General features: G+C 38.5%; 1 protein-coding gene across 8 annotated transcripts in view; it reads left to right on the top strand.

Annotated features, from left to right (window-relative positions):
• OTUD7A (OTU deubiquitinase 7A) overlaps positions 1–14,845 on the top strand; it is a 149,198-nt gene extending 134,353 nt beyond the window's left edge. For 5 of the 8 annotated variants that reach the window (XM_075160270.1, XM_075160272.1, XM_075160269.1 and 2 more), the window contains 5 exons: positions 1,681–1,808; positions 3,641–3,790; positions 10,206–10,320; positions 10,568–10,652; positions 12,599–14,845. In XM_075160270.1, coding sequence (XP_075016371.1) covers positions 1,681–1,808; positions 3,641–3,790; positions 10,206–10,320; positions 10,568–10,652; positions 12,599–14,032 — 1,912 coding nt within the window. In that variant the 3' untranslated portion in view covers positions 14,033–14,845. The remainder of the gene's footprint in view (positions 1–1,680; positions 1,809–3,640; positions 3,791–10,205; positions 10,321–10,567; positions 10,653–12,598) is intronic. The other 3 variants (XM_075160277.1, XM_075160275.1, XM_075160274.1) reach the window with 1 other exon arrangement.
• The last annotated feature ends 210 nt before the right edge of the window (positions 14,846–15,055 follow it).

The raw sequence follows: 15,055 nt of genomic DNA, 5'->3' as shown, positions 1-15,055 counted from the left end.
TTCAGTTGTCTTTGTCTTCTCTCATTGCTTATGCCTTTCAGACATCAGATTATGAATAGAACAGAAACTGCCCAAACCATCCCAGATAGGACTGGGATAGCTCAGTCTCATTTTTTTGTTAAAACATATCATATGTACTCATCTTCGTCAAATTCTTTCAGTAGGTAATTTACTCATTTTGGCCACCTTTGAAATTTAGGACTGATTATCACGGTTTTTACACAAAACACCATGCTGTCAGCATATTACCATTTAATACCCATGTTTTGGAGAACTAGATGTTGAAAGGCATTTTCATCAAGTAAGGATAATGAATATAAAAATTTTTTTCCCCAAGATGTATATTCCATAACAGTATCAACAATTCCAAAGGTTGAAACAACTCTTCAGAGTGCAGAAGACTCTTCAAGTGCTCAAATTGTCTTCCAATTATATTTTACATCGTTTTTTGGTTTTTTTTGGTTTTTGTTGGTTTTTTTTTTAAATTCCTTCCAAGAACAGCACTTTTTTTTGTCTTTGTCTTAAATTACTTGCTCATTGTGAAGCTGGTTGAGGAATAACTCTGTTTAGACCTATGGAATACTCCTCAATAAAACATTTATTTTCATCAAAAAATGAAATATTATCTCTCCACTTTTTGAAGTGCTCTGTATCTCCTGCAGCTAGATGAAGAGAACGGAAAGACTTTCATTAATTCCTGTGGTATTTGGATCAGACCTGTAGAAGGCCAATGTAAAGAAAACACTTGGGCTTCTCCATAGTGCTGTCTCACTGTTTGAATTTTATGTTCTGCTCTCCGACCATATAAGATACTTGTATTGATTCTTTCTATGTGTTTTCTGAAACACAAAGCTCCACTGGCAAAAATGCTTGGCCTTGTCTCACCTAACTACATGTTGATCTATATTCCTTCTGTATTCTGTAAAGAGAAAAGAGGATTTTCATCTCATCTTTGGGCAAGTGCTTAAGAGAAGGATGATCCAAATGTGCCTATCTTTTTTTGTTATCTGTAGAGGCAATCAAGGTGAAATGCTTAAATGTCTGATTTTAGATGTCTGAAAGTAGATGAAATTAATCTTACTGAAAAATCTAATAGGAAAATGAATTTCCAGTTCCTTATAGAAGTGCCCCGCCCCATCTTAAAAAAATATGTTTTGGTAATAATCAAAGAAAAAAAGCTGACAACTTTATAAGTTAAATTCCTCCTACTCCGGCTAACATCAATGTTTCTTACATTGCCAAGGTAAACCTGTATTTTGTTTGAAGGAACTAGAAAAACACTTACCTTTCATTGTAGAGTCTATGTGCCAAGGGTGTCAGACGAAATTAGATTTTTGTGACAAAAGCAGATTTACACCAGGAGTTTGGCTAAGAATTACCTTTTTTATTCCCATTAGGCTACCAAACAGTATCAGAAAGTAATGAATCTTGCTGACTACTAGATTAGTGTGGAGTCTGCAAGTGAAAACATTTTCTCTGTTGCTATTATTATATTTACAAAAATATATTTTTCTTTCCAATTTCTTATGTTACCTATTTCAATAATTGGAATATGTGTTTCAGAAGAGTGGGAATATGAGTGACAAGGAAGAAGAAATAGCTGCTGTGATGTGTTGGTTCACTGAAGTTTCAATGGTTGGTTCAAGTTGGTTCAAAAAGTTTCAATGCTGTGTCTTCCAGGGTCGATAATTCAGAAGATCCAGTGTATGAGAGCTTAGAAGAGTTCCATGTTTTTGTCTTAGCCCATATTTTGAGAAGACCCATTGTTGTAGTAGCAGACACAATGTTACGAGACTCAGGGGGAGAAGGTAGGAGTTTTTCATTAGAAATTTGTGCACCTGTGTAAATTGCATCAATCATAAAGTATCACAAATAAAAGACCCAGCTGTAACATATCTGAGTGTCTATGGGATAGCTGCTGCCTTTTTCTGGGGAAAAAAAAAAAAGAGCAGAATGATACTCAATCCATTTCTACTAGATAAAAGTGAAAAATACAGGATAATTATGTAAGTCTCGCTGAAAATCTGTTTATCCTAGATATTCACTATTAACCTCATAACCACCAAATTACAAAACACAATATATTTCTTACTGGTCTACGTTAACAAGGTTCTAATTTTGCTGTGTTATTTTGGTGCCCCTTAAAAATCCGCATAAATTGATCTAATCTGACTGTGAAAAATTGAATTTTGCTTGTCTATATCTTGGCTTTTTGTTTTTACTAACTCCTTTGCAGCCTCTCATTCAAGTTTCCAGAATGTTGTATCCAGTTTGCACATGTGAGCACACAAATGTTAGATCCATATGTGGAGCCAGCTGGACAGCCGTCTGAGCAGGACTTGAATGATTAAATTAATCTCTCACACTTTTTACCATGAACTAATAGAATACTAATTAATGATAGTATGTTGCTTAACTAAAGGGGAATGTTGGGTTGATTAAAGGGGGATGTTAAACATGTGATGGAGTTTATGAATTTACTTCTACAGGAAAATGCTGGGGGGTAATTTCAGTTTCCATTCAAATTGTGAACTACAAGTAATGGTTTTGTGATTGCTATCTGCTCTGACAGACTTGATCACTGTTGCTTCATTTCCTCATAACTTTTCCTATTCCAAATTGCCCTCCCCCCACATTTTCTTGTCTTTGACCCAATCTGATTCTGTCACAATAATCTCGGTGTTTTTCTCACTGCTGGCCTCATGGACCGGCACGATCAAGTTACCCCAGTTTAACTGTTGTATGTACAAAGTACAGGTTTTCAAAAAGACTAATAACTTGGTCAAATTTGGATAGACTCACTAAAATGTAGATTTATGCCTCAAAACCAATACTGTTCTCCATCCTAAAGTCTGGACACAGCAGACCTGTTCAAAGAAGGTCTCTAGTAAAAACAGTGCATTGTTTGGGTTTACTTTTTCCTTATGCTCGTTTTGGAAATATTTCAGCAATAAGGATTCATATTTTCACAACAAAAGGAAAAATAATTGCTCAGAAGCAAACTTTGAATTTTCCTGCCCAAACCTGCTGTTTCCCACAATTATATATAAACAAGTGTAGAATCTTTCAAAGGAAAGAACTTTGCCCTTACAGATGCAGCATCCCATTCAAATTCTACTTGTAGAATTTTTTTAATCTTTTCTTATTATATATAGATACATATACACATTCAGACATATATGATGTGTGTGATGTCGTGTGTGTGTGAACTATAAACATGTTTGTAATGTTTCTTATAGAAATCTGTTAATGCAAGGCATGAGCAGAACTGATAGTTCTCTAATTAGAAAATATCTTTCTACCTAAAAGTATTACAGGGAGGTACAAATCTGCATACATGTGTGAGAGTCACCAAGATTTTGTTATAAGACCTTAATATCTCTAGTAGTAAACAATTAGAGCAAGGAAAATATATGTAAGAGCATAGTGTTTTCATTATTGTTCTTAGTATATTTCCTAATGCTTTTATAGTGAAATGTTACCTGTTGTTATGACTGTTTTCTGCATTGATGACTCCACATTAGGCTGCTCTCCTGGAGCTCTGAAAGTGTGATGGCACAATTGTTACATACAATAGAACCAACATTATTGTCTGTTCTTTGACATAGTTAAAAAAAAAAAATCTCATTTTTCTTTGCAGCGTTTGCACCTATACCATTTGGAGGAATTTATTTGCCACTTGAAGTTCTACCTAACAGATGCCATTGCTCACCTCTTGTGCTAGCCTATGATCAGGCCCATTTCTCTGCTCTTGTTTCCATGGAACAAAAAGATCAACAGAGAGAACAAGGTATGCTATAAACACAGCAACCCTAGCGTATATATTAAATACAATGCACAAAGTACTTTCTTCTACCTGTAGGTGTATTTATCTATCAGAAAGGAAACAATATCCACTAAATTTTGTTCTGCATTCCTAGGAGTCTAGGCGGTCTAATTACAAGACTGGGAGCCAAGAACTCTTCAGTCCTAATCCTTGTGCTATCACGTGTCTGTCTTTGGCTTTTCTGCCAGTTCCATATATGTAAATAGGTGTAATCATAATTACCTATTGCGCTTCTGGGTTCTTGAAGGCCTTTGTTAATTTGGGTCAGTAAAGTGTTTAGAAGATTAAGTGTGAGTCAGATTACTATTCAAAACTCATGTAATGGAAAAATCTCTCTTCTAGTGTGCTAAATGCACTCTTCTCATTTAAAAACATCTAGTTGAATTGTTTTTTTCTTATCTTCTTGCTGTCTTCTGTTTTACTTCGGAACAGTGACAACAAAGTCTGACCAGATATTTCTGTGTCAAGTTTGAGCTTCCTGGATATGGGATTGGGAGTGACAAGAGCTTCAGGACTGAATTTGTTCCCGCATCAGTAGCCTAGGAGCTAGCTATAACTATAACTGCCCTTATTTGGAAAATCTGTTTGCTTAATAATAGAAAGCTGTGAGATGAAATTTTATCTGTCTTTGCTCCTTTTGTGAGGAAGGGAAAAGCGTTTTGCCAAAAACATGGTGAGGCTTTAGAAAAATTCAGTGGAGTTTTGCTGTTAGTGTAAGTCCTCCTTTTTTTTTTCCTGATGACACTGCAGAGGTGTTTTAAATCCCTTATGAATGCATATACCTGTAAAGTAAACATGGAATGTGTGCTGGTTGTTGAGATCTGCTGAGTGAATTTCATTTAGTCCTCCTTCCTAGAGAGTAGTTTAGAGGCAACGAAATATCTTTCATTTAATTCCCTAACCCATCTGATTTTGGATGTATTAGGCATTTTCCATGCTTATGAGAGTCGGCATGCTGCAGCTGTGCGAAGCAGAGACAAAGACGTTCATTAAAATGATGCAGAGGAGGAAAGAAACTCTTGAATAACAGACTTTGTTGTAGACATCTTCATGCAAGAATTTGACAACTAGTTAAGTCATCCTTCTTGGATGGAGCAGAGAGTTTTTTACATGAGCTTGTGTGAGATGGGAAACACTCTACAAAGGGTTGCCTGTGGTATTGGCAAACTTTGTGTTGGTGAAGAGGCTGAATCATGAAACAGTAATGAAAAAAAAGGTTGATCTAGATGTCAGATATTCAATGGGAAAATCAATCCAGTCCAACTATTCAGCCTTCAGTGGCACATAGCTATTTCAGGGATTTGTAGGTAAGTGCTTGGCAATAGGTCTGGCCTTTGCATTATACACTGGGACATGCAACTGCCTTCTAGCCCTCAATCTGTAGAAGAGCAGCCCTTAGGAAAATGCTTTTCATATAGGAACCATTTTCAAAGCAGTACACTGAGGTATGATGTGAAACACCTTGTGAGAAATGAAAAGTCTGCAAAGCAAATTCATACCATTTTAATGCAATAATGTGATATGAATGAAGACAGAGTTTTGGAGAGCCTTTTTAAGGATACTGTTTCACTGTTGGTACGCTGCAGCCAGGACTGTAATGTCAGCATGCTATTAAGTTAGCAGCTCCTGCATGTATGTCTATGTTACAAATTGTAGAGTTGTCCTGTTGTAGAATGTGCCTCCATGTCTTTGGTCTTGATCCTTTTTAGGTCTGAGTTCTGTTGGTGGCGAAACAAGACAATTTCTGGAGTAGGCAGAGTCCATTTCTTCCTTTCTAACAATTGGGATCGGTATCAGTAGACTGACAGTAACCTCATTTATTTCAGGCACGTCTATCTGCCTTCATACAATACTTCATTATCACAGGTCTTACAAGAGCCTATGTGTGTAAATAATTTGATTGAATACACAGAACTTAACTATCTCTGCAATAACTTTGCAGATAGGGTAACCGCCACTCACCAAACCTTTTGCTATTGTGGCATCCTCTAAGCGACAGGATTGACAAAAGGTAGTGAGGGAAACTACTGTTCAGCTGCTCTGACCCCACCTCTCAGTATGTGTTAAAGTATTCAGTGATACAACTTGTGCCACCTACTGAAATATTCCTAATATTACAAGCCATATTTAATTACACACTGCAAGATCTTGGGTTTGATAACGAGGTCATGTATTTGATTTTTCACACAAGTGCTAGCAATAATGTTAAATATACTTCTTGTGGTTAGAAGATGTCTTTCTGTAGGATTTTCCCACACCTGTAGTCACACAGGAAAGGTGCTGGAAGAGAAAAAGCTACCAAATATCCAGCACAGTATCAGTAGCATTAAATATATGTTTTGTTCATGTATAAGTTCATCCAGGTTAATTACAAGGGTTGTTGAATCAAAATAGCATTTGTTTTGTATGATCCGATTTTACATGTTTTACTGCAGGGCCTTGAATACACAGGCTTCAATTCTGTGGAGCAGCGGAGAGCACTTGGCATTAAGTCTGGGATGAAGGGAATGCTTTAGCTTTCAGCTGCCAAGCTGGTTGCTGTTAGAGACTGCAGCAGTCTAACAGCTAACACAGCATTGCTGTTGTTCTTCAAATGCCATGACAGGAAATAGATTGGCACAAGGATGCTCTAATAATGCCTATTTTTTGTACCTTGTCAGCATAGAGATGTTGGCAGCTTTGGCACAGAGGAAGGGAGAGCCATAATTGTTAGGAGTCAGGAAACAATGGCACAGGTGCCACAGTACATGGCCAGATTTTGAACTATCAGAATGCAGCTGAGAGCTTAGAGCTACAACTTCTTAAAAGGAGCATCTCTGATAGCCGCGGCTGTTCATAACTTACACTATTTATACTCTTAAGCGTGTAGCCGGATGTCAGGAGTAGCATCTGAAGCTGTCTGAACTACTGCATGTACGTACATACATGTTTAAGCTGCTGAGCAGCTGTCTTGTGGAGGAGACGGTATGTCCTATATTTGTGAAATATGTGTGGTCAAATAAATGCTGATGTGAACGCCTGAAGTTCTGCTTTGGCATATAGTCATTTATCAGATCATTTTGAGCACTACTATAAAGGTATATAAAGAGAGAAAACATGCTAACATCCTCATGTCTGGAGAGGATTTAGAACACATTTTAACCTGTCTTCTTTTTACCAGCGCATTGCTGGCATTCTGATGGTCACCGAAGGCCCTCTTGTTTTGAAATCCACAACGTCTGATTAAAAACCTATAAATACTTTTTTATTCATGCAGGCTATATTTATGCAGGTGTTTTGTATCTTTGTTCATGGAAAATAAAGACCAGTTCTCAACTGCCCCCTTCGTTGAACTTAGTTTTCCACACTCCCATACTTTGTCAGCCAGTTAGCAGTGAAATGGCTGCCCACAATCGGTTTGCAATAACAAGTGTGAGAGGTGTGACAGTGGTTTTTAACAGCAGTATGTCAGTATCTGTGTCAGCATTTTATTTTACTAGTATTTTCAGAAATAGTTAAAGTATTCTTCTTTATAGAAGATTAATGACACTTGAGGCATGAAGATGAGTGCTGGGAAACCCTGTGACTTCACAGCACAGAAGGCAATACACCCAACTGAGGAACGGCATGAAAGTCCTCACTGTGTGTCTTAAAACTGCCACAGATGAAATAGCTGCTGTTACTTTTGACGTATCCCATCTGTTGGCATTAGGACATGTAGACTGTATTTCAAATAGCGTGGTTTCAGCTGGAGAGCATCCAAAACCAAGTGTAACCAAATGACCGCACCAGAGTTGCAAACTCTCTGATGTGGCTGGGCATCAGGAAGATGCTACAACCTGTTGGGTTTGCTTTAGATATGAATGTGATGGATCCTGCTTGCAGTCCTAACATTAAAACACTTTTCTGTCAGGAACGTCGGGAAATCCTACAAGAAACCCCAGCTATCAAACAGAATTTGCCGAAAGAGAGGAAATCTCTTGCAGTGAAGATAGAATTTTAAAACTCCATTATTTTAGCAGATACTTTTTGCGTGAAGATGGTAGTGCTTCATACCAACCCCAGACTATCCAGTAGAATGAGTATACAATTTCCATTCAACTCAGAGTTTGAAAAATAATAGTTAACAAATTCTGTATGAAGATGGAGACAGTACGTGTCATAATGTGTGCATTAGTTAAGACAACAGTGACATGCTATAGACAATCAGCTCTAAGCTTTGTTTTGTACTTAGATATTAAGATTTTAATAAAATTGAGTATCACTAAACATTTTTATTAGGTGTATTTTCAGTACCAATAGAAACAGCCAGCTTTAAAAAGGATTCCTTTAAAATTTGTTTATAAAAATAATTATTTATTGAACTATGTGAAAGCTAGTTAGTTTCAAGCTGTCTTTAGAAAGGAGACTCAGATTTACTTTTTGAGGTTTACATCCCAAAGAGACTGATTCAAAACTCTGACAGTTCTTTGGTCCAGGCTTCCCAACATCACCTGCCTCAGGATCACATTCCCAGCTCTCTACCAGGCTGTACCTGTATAAGGTCAGGTGCTACCAGCAGTGGAAGTGTTGTGTTGTAAACTTATAATGCTGCTCTTTTCTAAGTTGCCTTCTTCCTTTAAACAGTTGATATATTGTATTGTAAGGTCAATTGTAAATCCCGTCAGTACCTGCTAGTAATTTAGTTAATTGGCAGAATGTGTGTTTCCCTTGGGAAACATGATCGGTTAATTGCATTCTCAGTTATTTCAGCCCCTTTCTTGCAATATTTTCATTGAATGCAGCAGGGTAAGCCCTCATATTACACCAATGAGTGTTAAAAATTGTATTCAGTTGTCACCTCTGCTGTACATTTCTTAGGTTCTTGTGCTTCAGGAGCTTGCTTTACAGTGTATTTTGAACTGTAGAGTTAGACTTTCTGCTACTTATTCACACTGAGTTTCTTTAAGGGGCTAAATTCTCTTACAATATTAATTTCTGTGCTTGCATCTTACAGCAGTATCTGCAACTGAAGTTGATTAATCTCCAGCTGTTCTATACTATATTTGCAGTTAATATGGGGAAAATATTTCAAGAATTACCTACTATAAGCAATAGGGGGCAACGTTTCCATGAAATTTGTAGAGGTTTGACCTTTTTATTTCCAGTCTGCAAAGATGAAAAAATATATATACTTTCTGCAGTTGTTGTCAAACTGTCTGAACCAAATACTGACTTCACTGTGTTAATCTAAAATGCACATTAAATTTCCTGCATTCTGCTAGGTGAGGAACAATATTTAACTAAAAATGCTGTACCTTTATTTTGACAACATATGTTTTCTTAACTGCAGAAAATATTATAAACAGCATATAACCAATAAGTGCAATCGATTTTCAATAATTCAGTGCCATGATGTTTGGGTGATTTCTCCCGGTTTCTTTGCCCCTTGGCTTTGCTGGAATGAATACCTAGGCAAAGTCCTTGAGGGTTTTAGTATAGAAAATTAAATTCCTTGATTGGTTGTCAGAGGAGCAGCAGTGACCTGCACCATGCTGACGATCCCACCCAGTCCCTCAGCAGCTTTTACTTTTTTTTCTAATGAAATGGAAGCAAATTGCTGGCTTTAATTAAAGCTGACAGTGTTTTTCTCTTAGTTTCTTGCTGGTGATGAATGATAGACACTCAGTAAAATCAGAGTGCAGTCCCTGCATGCTGAGTGTAAAGCAGAGTCATTAAGATACGTGTCAGAAGGCAGAGCCCCAGCAGCGAGGGGAAAGGACAGAAGAGCCACAACAGCTAGACACTAATGCTGGGATATAACAGCAGTAATGGTGTTTTCTCTACACTCAAGACAGGCCTCAAACTGACCTCTTAACCCACATATATGTTGATCTATGCTCCTCAATTATGTTAATTCACAGTTTGAGTCTAAAATGGCTGTAACTGCGTTTTGCTTTCTTTCTTTATGCTGTTATCAATATATTTTTGTTTCTTTGACAGTGGAAAACAAAAAGGTACTAAACTGAAAAGACAAAATAATTAACAAGTGTGTGCATCTGTGTGAGACAGGCAGGAATATTTCAACTTTTTTTTGCTTTCTGCTATTCTAATGACTCTAATGCATTGCAAAATTGCAGTGTTGTTCTCCCAGAGGTCTCCCCTCCTCCACAGGTGACTATCTTTCACTCCACGAGCAATCAGTCTATTAACCTCTCCCTCCTCTTCTATTGCACAAACAACAAAATAGGGAAATGGAGCCCAGTATAAATCATTTCTCGTGCTCTGGATGAGACAATTCTGCAGCATACTCAAATTCTGCCCTTCTTCTTTAACCAGTTATGCTGCTTTTCACAGCTAAATCTTTCTTTTTGTCGTTTTTGTTCCCCCTACCCCAATCCTTGTTTCTCCTCTACTTCAGCGGTGATCCCCCTGACTGACTCTGAACACAAGTTACTGCCTTTGCACTTTGCGGTCGATCCTGGGAAGGACTGGGAGTGGGGAAAAGATGACAATGATAACGCCAGGCTGGCCAAGTAAGACCTTTCTGTAACTTTAGTGTTAAGCAGTAAAATGCCTTGAGCCATACCTGCTTGAAGTATTGGGAGAACTGCTAACAGAGGGGGCTTTTTTCATGTTCTCTGGTTACATGGGAGAAGACATGGGTGGGTCTCCAGCTGACAGTCACAATTCAAGCTGCTGTTAACATCTCTCCCTGTTAAAAAGTACTGCTTTTTCTTTCAGGCTTTTTGACTGTTTGTTCCCTTCTTTTTTCATCCTTAGTTTGATTCTGTCTCTTGAGGCAAAGCTTAATCTTCTACACAGCTATATGAATGTAACATGGATACGCATACCATCTGAGACACGGGTAAGGTAAACTTCCCCCTGGGTCTAAACGAGATGAGAGATACAAGGCACGACAGGGTGTTGTGTAGGGTAGGCTGCCTGGACTGTCCAGCTGCCTGGAAACACCTAAGTGTCCTAGCAGCAGGGTCAAGTCACTCGTGGCTCATTGTCATTGCGATCAGGCTTACAGATTTTTCTAGTTATTTGTTTTAATAACATAGTTGCTTGTATATTTTTGCAGCTCATACTCTGTGTTCTGAAATGTATTTTTGAGCTTAATCTTTCTGTTACTTATTTCAGTAGTCAGTGTAGTTCAGAAAAACCTTAAAATAGACCTTTTCTCACCATTGTTTTCTCAGAACTTTGGCTTGCTCTCCTAATGCCACTGTTAGGTCACCAATCCCAAGTCCTTTCTCTTTCTGAGAATACATTTGCACCCCTGGACAGCTCCCAGTTTAGAGTGGCTGACAAAAGGCCACAGACTGGTGCTGAACTGGAGCCTGGTTCTTTCAGAAAGCTATGTTAGAACCATGCCCAGCTGGCACCTAGTCAGCTGCAAATTTCTCTGCAAATTACAGAATAGATAGAGGGGTTAGTCTGGAGGCAAAAGGTTGCTAGGAGAGGATGGAGGTGATTTAGACAGCCTACACAGATGGGATTTGAAAGGAGGAACAGAACACAAAAAGAGAAGGCATTTAACAAGCTGCAAGAGGGGAAAAACCCATTTTTCTACAGTGGTAGCTACCACATCAGAAAAAGGAGAGGCAAAATGGTCCTGTAGTTGTAAGCTGTGAGCCTGAAACTTGTGGGACCTGGGTTACCTCTCCCTGCTTCACACTTGCCACATGAGCACAGTCAGGTCACTTTAGCACTCATTTCCTCCTTTGCCAAGTGGGGTAACAGCTCTGCTCCCGACTGGGTGGTGGGGTGCTCAGGGATTCCAGAGAGAGAGAGGACATGTAAGTACCCAGGAAAAAGAAGCAGGCATGCATTTCTATACTGGAAGTATATATACATCTCCAGAGCTCCCCCCACCCCTCCCCACCCCCCAAATCATTATGGTTAGTTAAATGTTTCATACTTATCTCTAGCAGATTTTAGCTTCATGGTGCCTGACAGCAAGACTAAGTTTTGCAGGAGTAAATGAACAGAGCCACATTTTAAAGTATCCTAGGATCCTCATTATTGCATTTTCAAGAAAGATGTTTTATCACCTTACCTAAAATATAAATTGGAACTCAGACTTCTGACACCAGTTTTATCTGCATTGTATTTCTAATAAGAATGAATACACCTCATTGTATTCCTCAGTCTACTTGCTTAAGTTTAATGTTTAATAGATGTTTAGCTCTGGTGCATCCTACCTTTGATTTTCATGCACTGGAGACCTGAACAATGAAGAAATCAATTTAAATAAGTTGGGGTTTGAACATAATGAATTTTGAAATGTTGCTACATACATGTTTGTGTGCTGCATCCCCCTCACAGCTTTCAGCAGAACCTCATTTCCCTTCCATCACAATATTATCAGTTTCTTTCCATGCTCTCTGTCTCCCCCCTGGCTGAGAGGCAGCCTGTATTGTAGATGCTTCCTACTGAATGGCCAGCCACTCCGCTGGTTAGCACAAGCAGGGAGGTTGCGCTGCAGCCTTCCCCTCGACAGGAGCGCTAACTCGCATCTCTACATTATTCAGATACTGATTTTCACAGAACCTCTGAATGACTGACCTCTATTCTACAAATGTGCTTGAAATGAGCCAAAAGCTACTGTAGGAACAAGCAAGATACATAGTCAGCAGAGCCAAATAAGCTTTATTTGTGAAGAAACCAGTCTAAAATGTCAGTGCATAAATTAAAAAGTATATTTAAAATCAATGTCAAAATCTATATTGGATTTGGGTTTTTTTTGCACCAAGTCCCTGTATGAAACTGATTTTGCTGCATCTAATTATAATTACTTTTCCATAGCAGGCCCCTTTGGCTCAACCAGAATCCCCTACAGCTTCAGCTGGGGAAGACGTTCAGTCTCTGGCTGACTCAATGGACTCGGACCGAGATTCCATCTGTAGTAATTCCAACGGCAATAATGGCAAAAACAGTAAAGAAAAAGAAAAGGACAAACAGAGGAAAGATAAAGACAAAAACAGGACGGATTCAGTTGCCAATAAAATAGGAAGCCTCAGTAAAACCTTGGGAATTAAACTGAAAAAGAATATGGGTGGTCTTGGAGGCCTGGTGCACGGCAAAATGAGCAGAGCCAATTCAGGGAATGGAAAAAATGGTGACGCAGTAGAGAAAGTCAAAGAGAAGAAGTCTAAGTCTCGAAAAGGGAGCAAAGAGGAATCTGGACAGTCTGCGAGCACTTCTCCATCTGAAAAGACCACTCCATCTCCGACTGATAGAGCTAGCAACTCACCCATTGAAAAGATGAACACTAAAGCCTTCTCCGACAAGCAGTCTGACCCATGGAAGTACAGCACTGATGTGAAACTCAGCCTAAATATTTTGAGAGCTGCCATGCAGGGTGAACGGAAGTTTATTTTTGCTGGCCTTCTTTTGACCAGTCATAGGCATCAGTTCCACGAGGAGATGATAGGGTATTACCTGACCAGTGCACAGGAGCGTTTCAATGCAGAACAGGAACAGAAAAGAAAGGATGCTGAGAAAAAGGCTGCACTGAATGGGTCATCTAGTAGGAAACTGGAGCCAGAAGCATATTCAAAAGAAAAGTTAGAAACATCTCCTCAGGATAGGGCATCACCCGTCTTGCCTCAAAGCCATACAACTCAACTGGTTTTAAAATTTAAAGGTCGCACTAGTCCCACTCCTGGGCCATTTTCTTCACCTAGTAATGGTGCTAAGAAAAGCGGACCCATTCCGGTATCTGCCCACTATAGCCATACACCACCTGTTCAAAGACAAAGTGTCATCCATTTGCATGATGTCAACTCCAAGCCATCGAGCTTCCAAGATGATACCTACAAGCCAGTGGTTGGCACCTTAAAAACCTGTGCCACCTATCCCCAACAAAACAGATCATTGTCTTCTCAAAGCTATAGCCCAGCCCGGATATCCGGTATCCGTACAGTGAACACAGTGGAATCGCTGAGCTATGCCATGCCTACTGAACACAAGTCTCAGACATACACAAATGGATTCAATACTGGTGATATTAGAGACTGCTTAGAATATGCTGATGAGGATGCTCCTCAGACCTGGTTGAACAATGATAAAAATCAAGGCAGAAGCACAGTTTGCCCAATATATTCCATCCAGCAGAACCGCTGTAAGAAGGAGAACTGTTCCTTTTATGGTCGTCCTGAGACTGAAAATTACTGTTCATACTGCTACAAAGAAGAGTTAAAGCGCAGGGAGAGAGAAGGCAAGGGACACAGGCATTGAGGATTCTTCCATGACTACTTAGTTTTACCATTTTCTTACTTACAAAGTAAACAGTGTTGAATTGCAGTAAAAGGAAACCTTAAAAAAAGAATAAAGGATTGATGAGTAAATAGTGTCTAGCTTTTCGCTTTCCGGGCCAATGAGGAAATAATAGGATTAATTTATCATAAAAAAATATTATTTTCCATTTTGTCAGTGTCTTTTTTACATATACTAGTAAGCTGAAGGGTTGTTTACTCCTTTGTCAGTGCTGTGTATATGTTTGGTCAAAAATTTACTAATGGTGCCTGAATTTACACTGACATCACTCAGGTAGTAGAATGATAGGGGAAAGTCATAATACTGGAGATGTGGTGTTGTAGTAGGGTAGTATCTGCCTTGCAGACATCTGAAATTCTATAGCTATTATGAGAGTATTTTTTCCTCAGTAAAACCTAAATTTTTCATAGCCTTTTTTTTCAGGAGGGTAGTAATTTTGCATACTGCACATTTTTAACATGGCAGCATATCACATTACTACTAATGCTTGTACTTACTTTAGTCTGAAATTGAATGATTCTGGGAAAATGGGAGTGAAAGGTCTGAATTCATGAGGGCTGTAGTTCTTCCTAATTTTAAGTTCTTACCAGTTATTTCTACATTTCCATAGAGAAATAGATTTGAGCCACTTTTATTTGTACTGAATTTTTAAACAGGGTTTTATAAAAAATACATTAGGACTTGCAAGACTTCACATCACAAAAAAACCCCACATAGTATAGTTTTGGGCACCTGAATTTCAGTAGTATTTTCATTGCTGTTAAAATTGAGAGAAATGTTAAAATAAAATTAAAATTAAAAAAAAATATTAGATTTGGAAAATCTGATGACCAGCTAGGAAATTTAGGATCATTTTAGAGCTGAATGAACTGCTTGTCAAAACAAATGTATTGCATCAATTGATTCCCTTAGCCCTTGCATGAATTTAATCATTATTTATTTATTCCTTTCTCAACATTATCGAGTGATAGTTATTGCAAACAT

Source organism: Calonectris borealis, chromosome 11, assembly GCF_964195595.1.
Source record: "Calonectris borealis chromosome 11, bCalBor7.hap1.2, whole genome shotgun sequence".
In the NCBI taxonomy this organism is placed as follows: Eukaryota; Metazoa; Chordata; class Aves; order Procellariiformes; family Procellariidae; genus Calonectris; species Calonectris borealis.
This window is presented reverse-complemented; position numbering and strand designations above follow the sequence as displayed.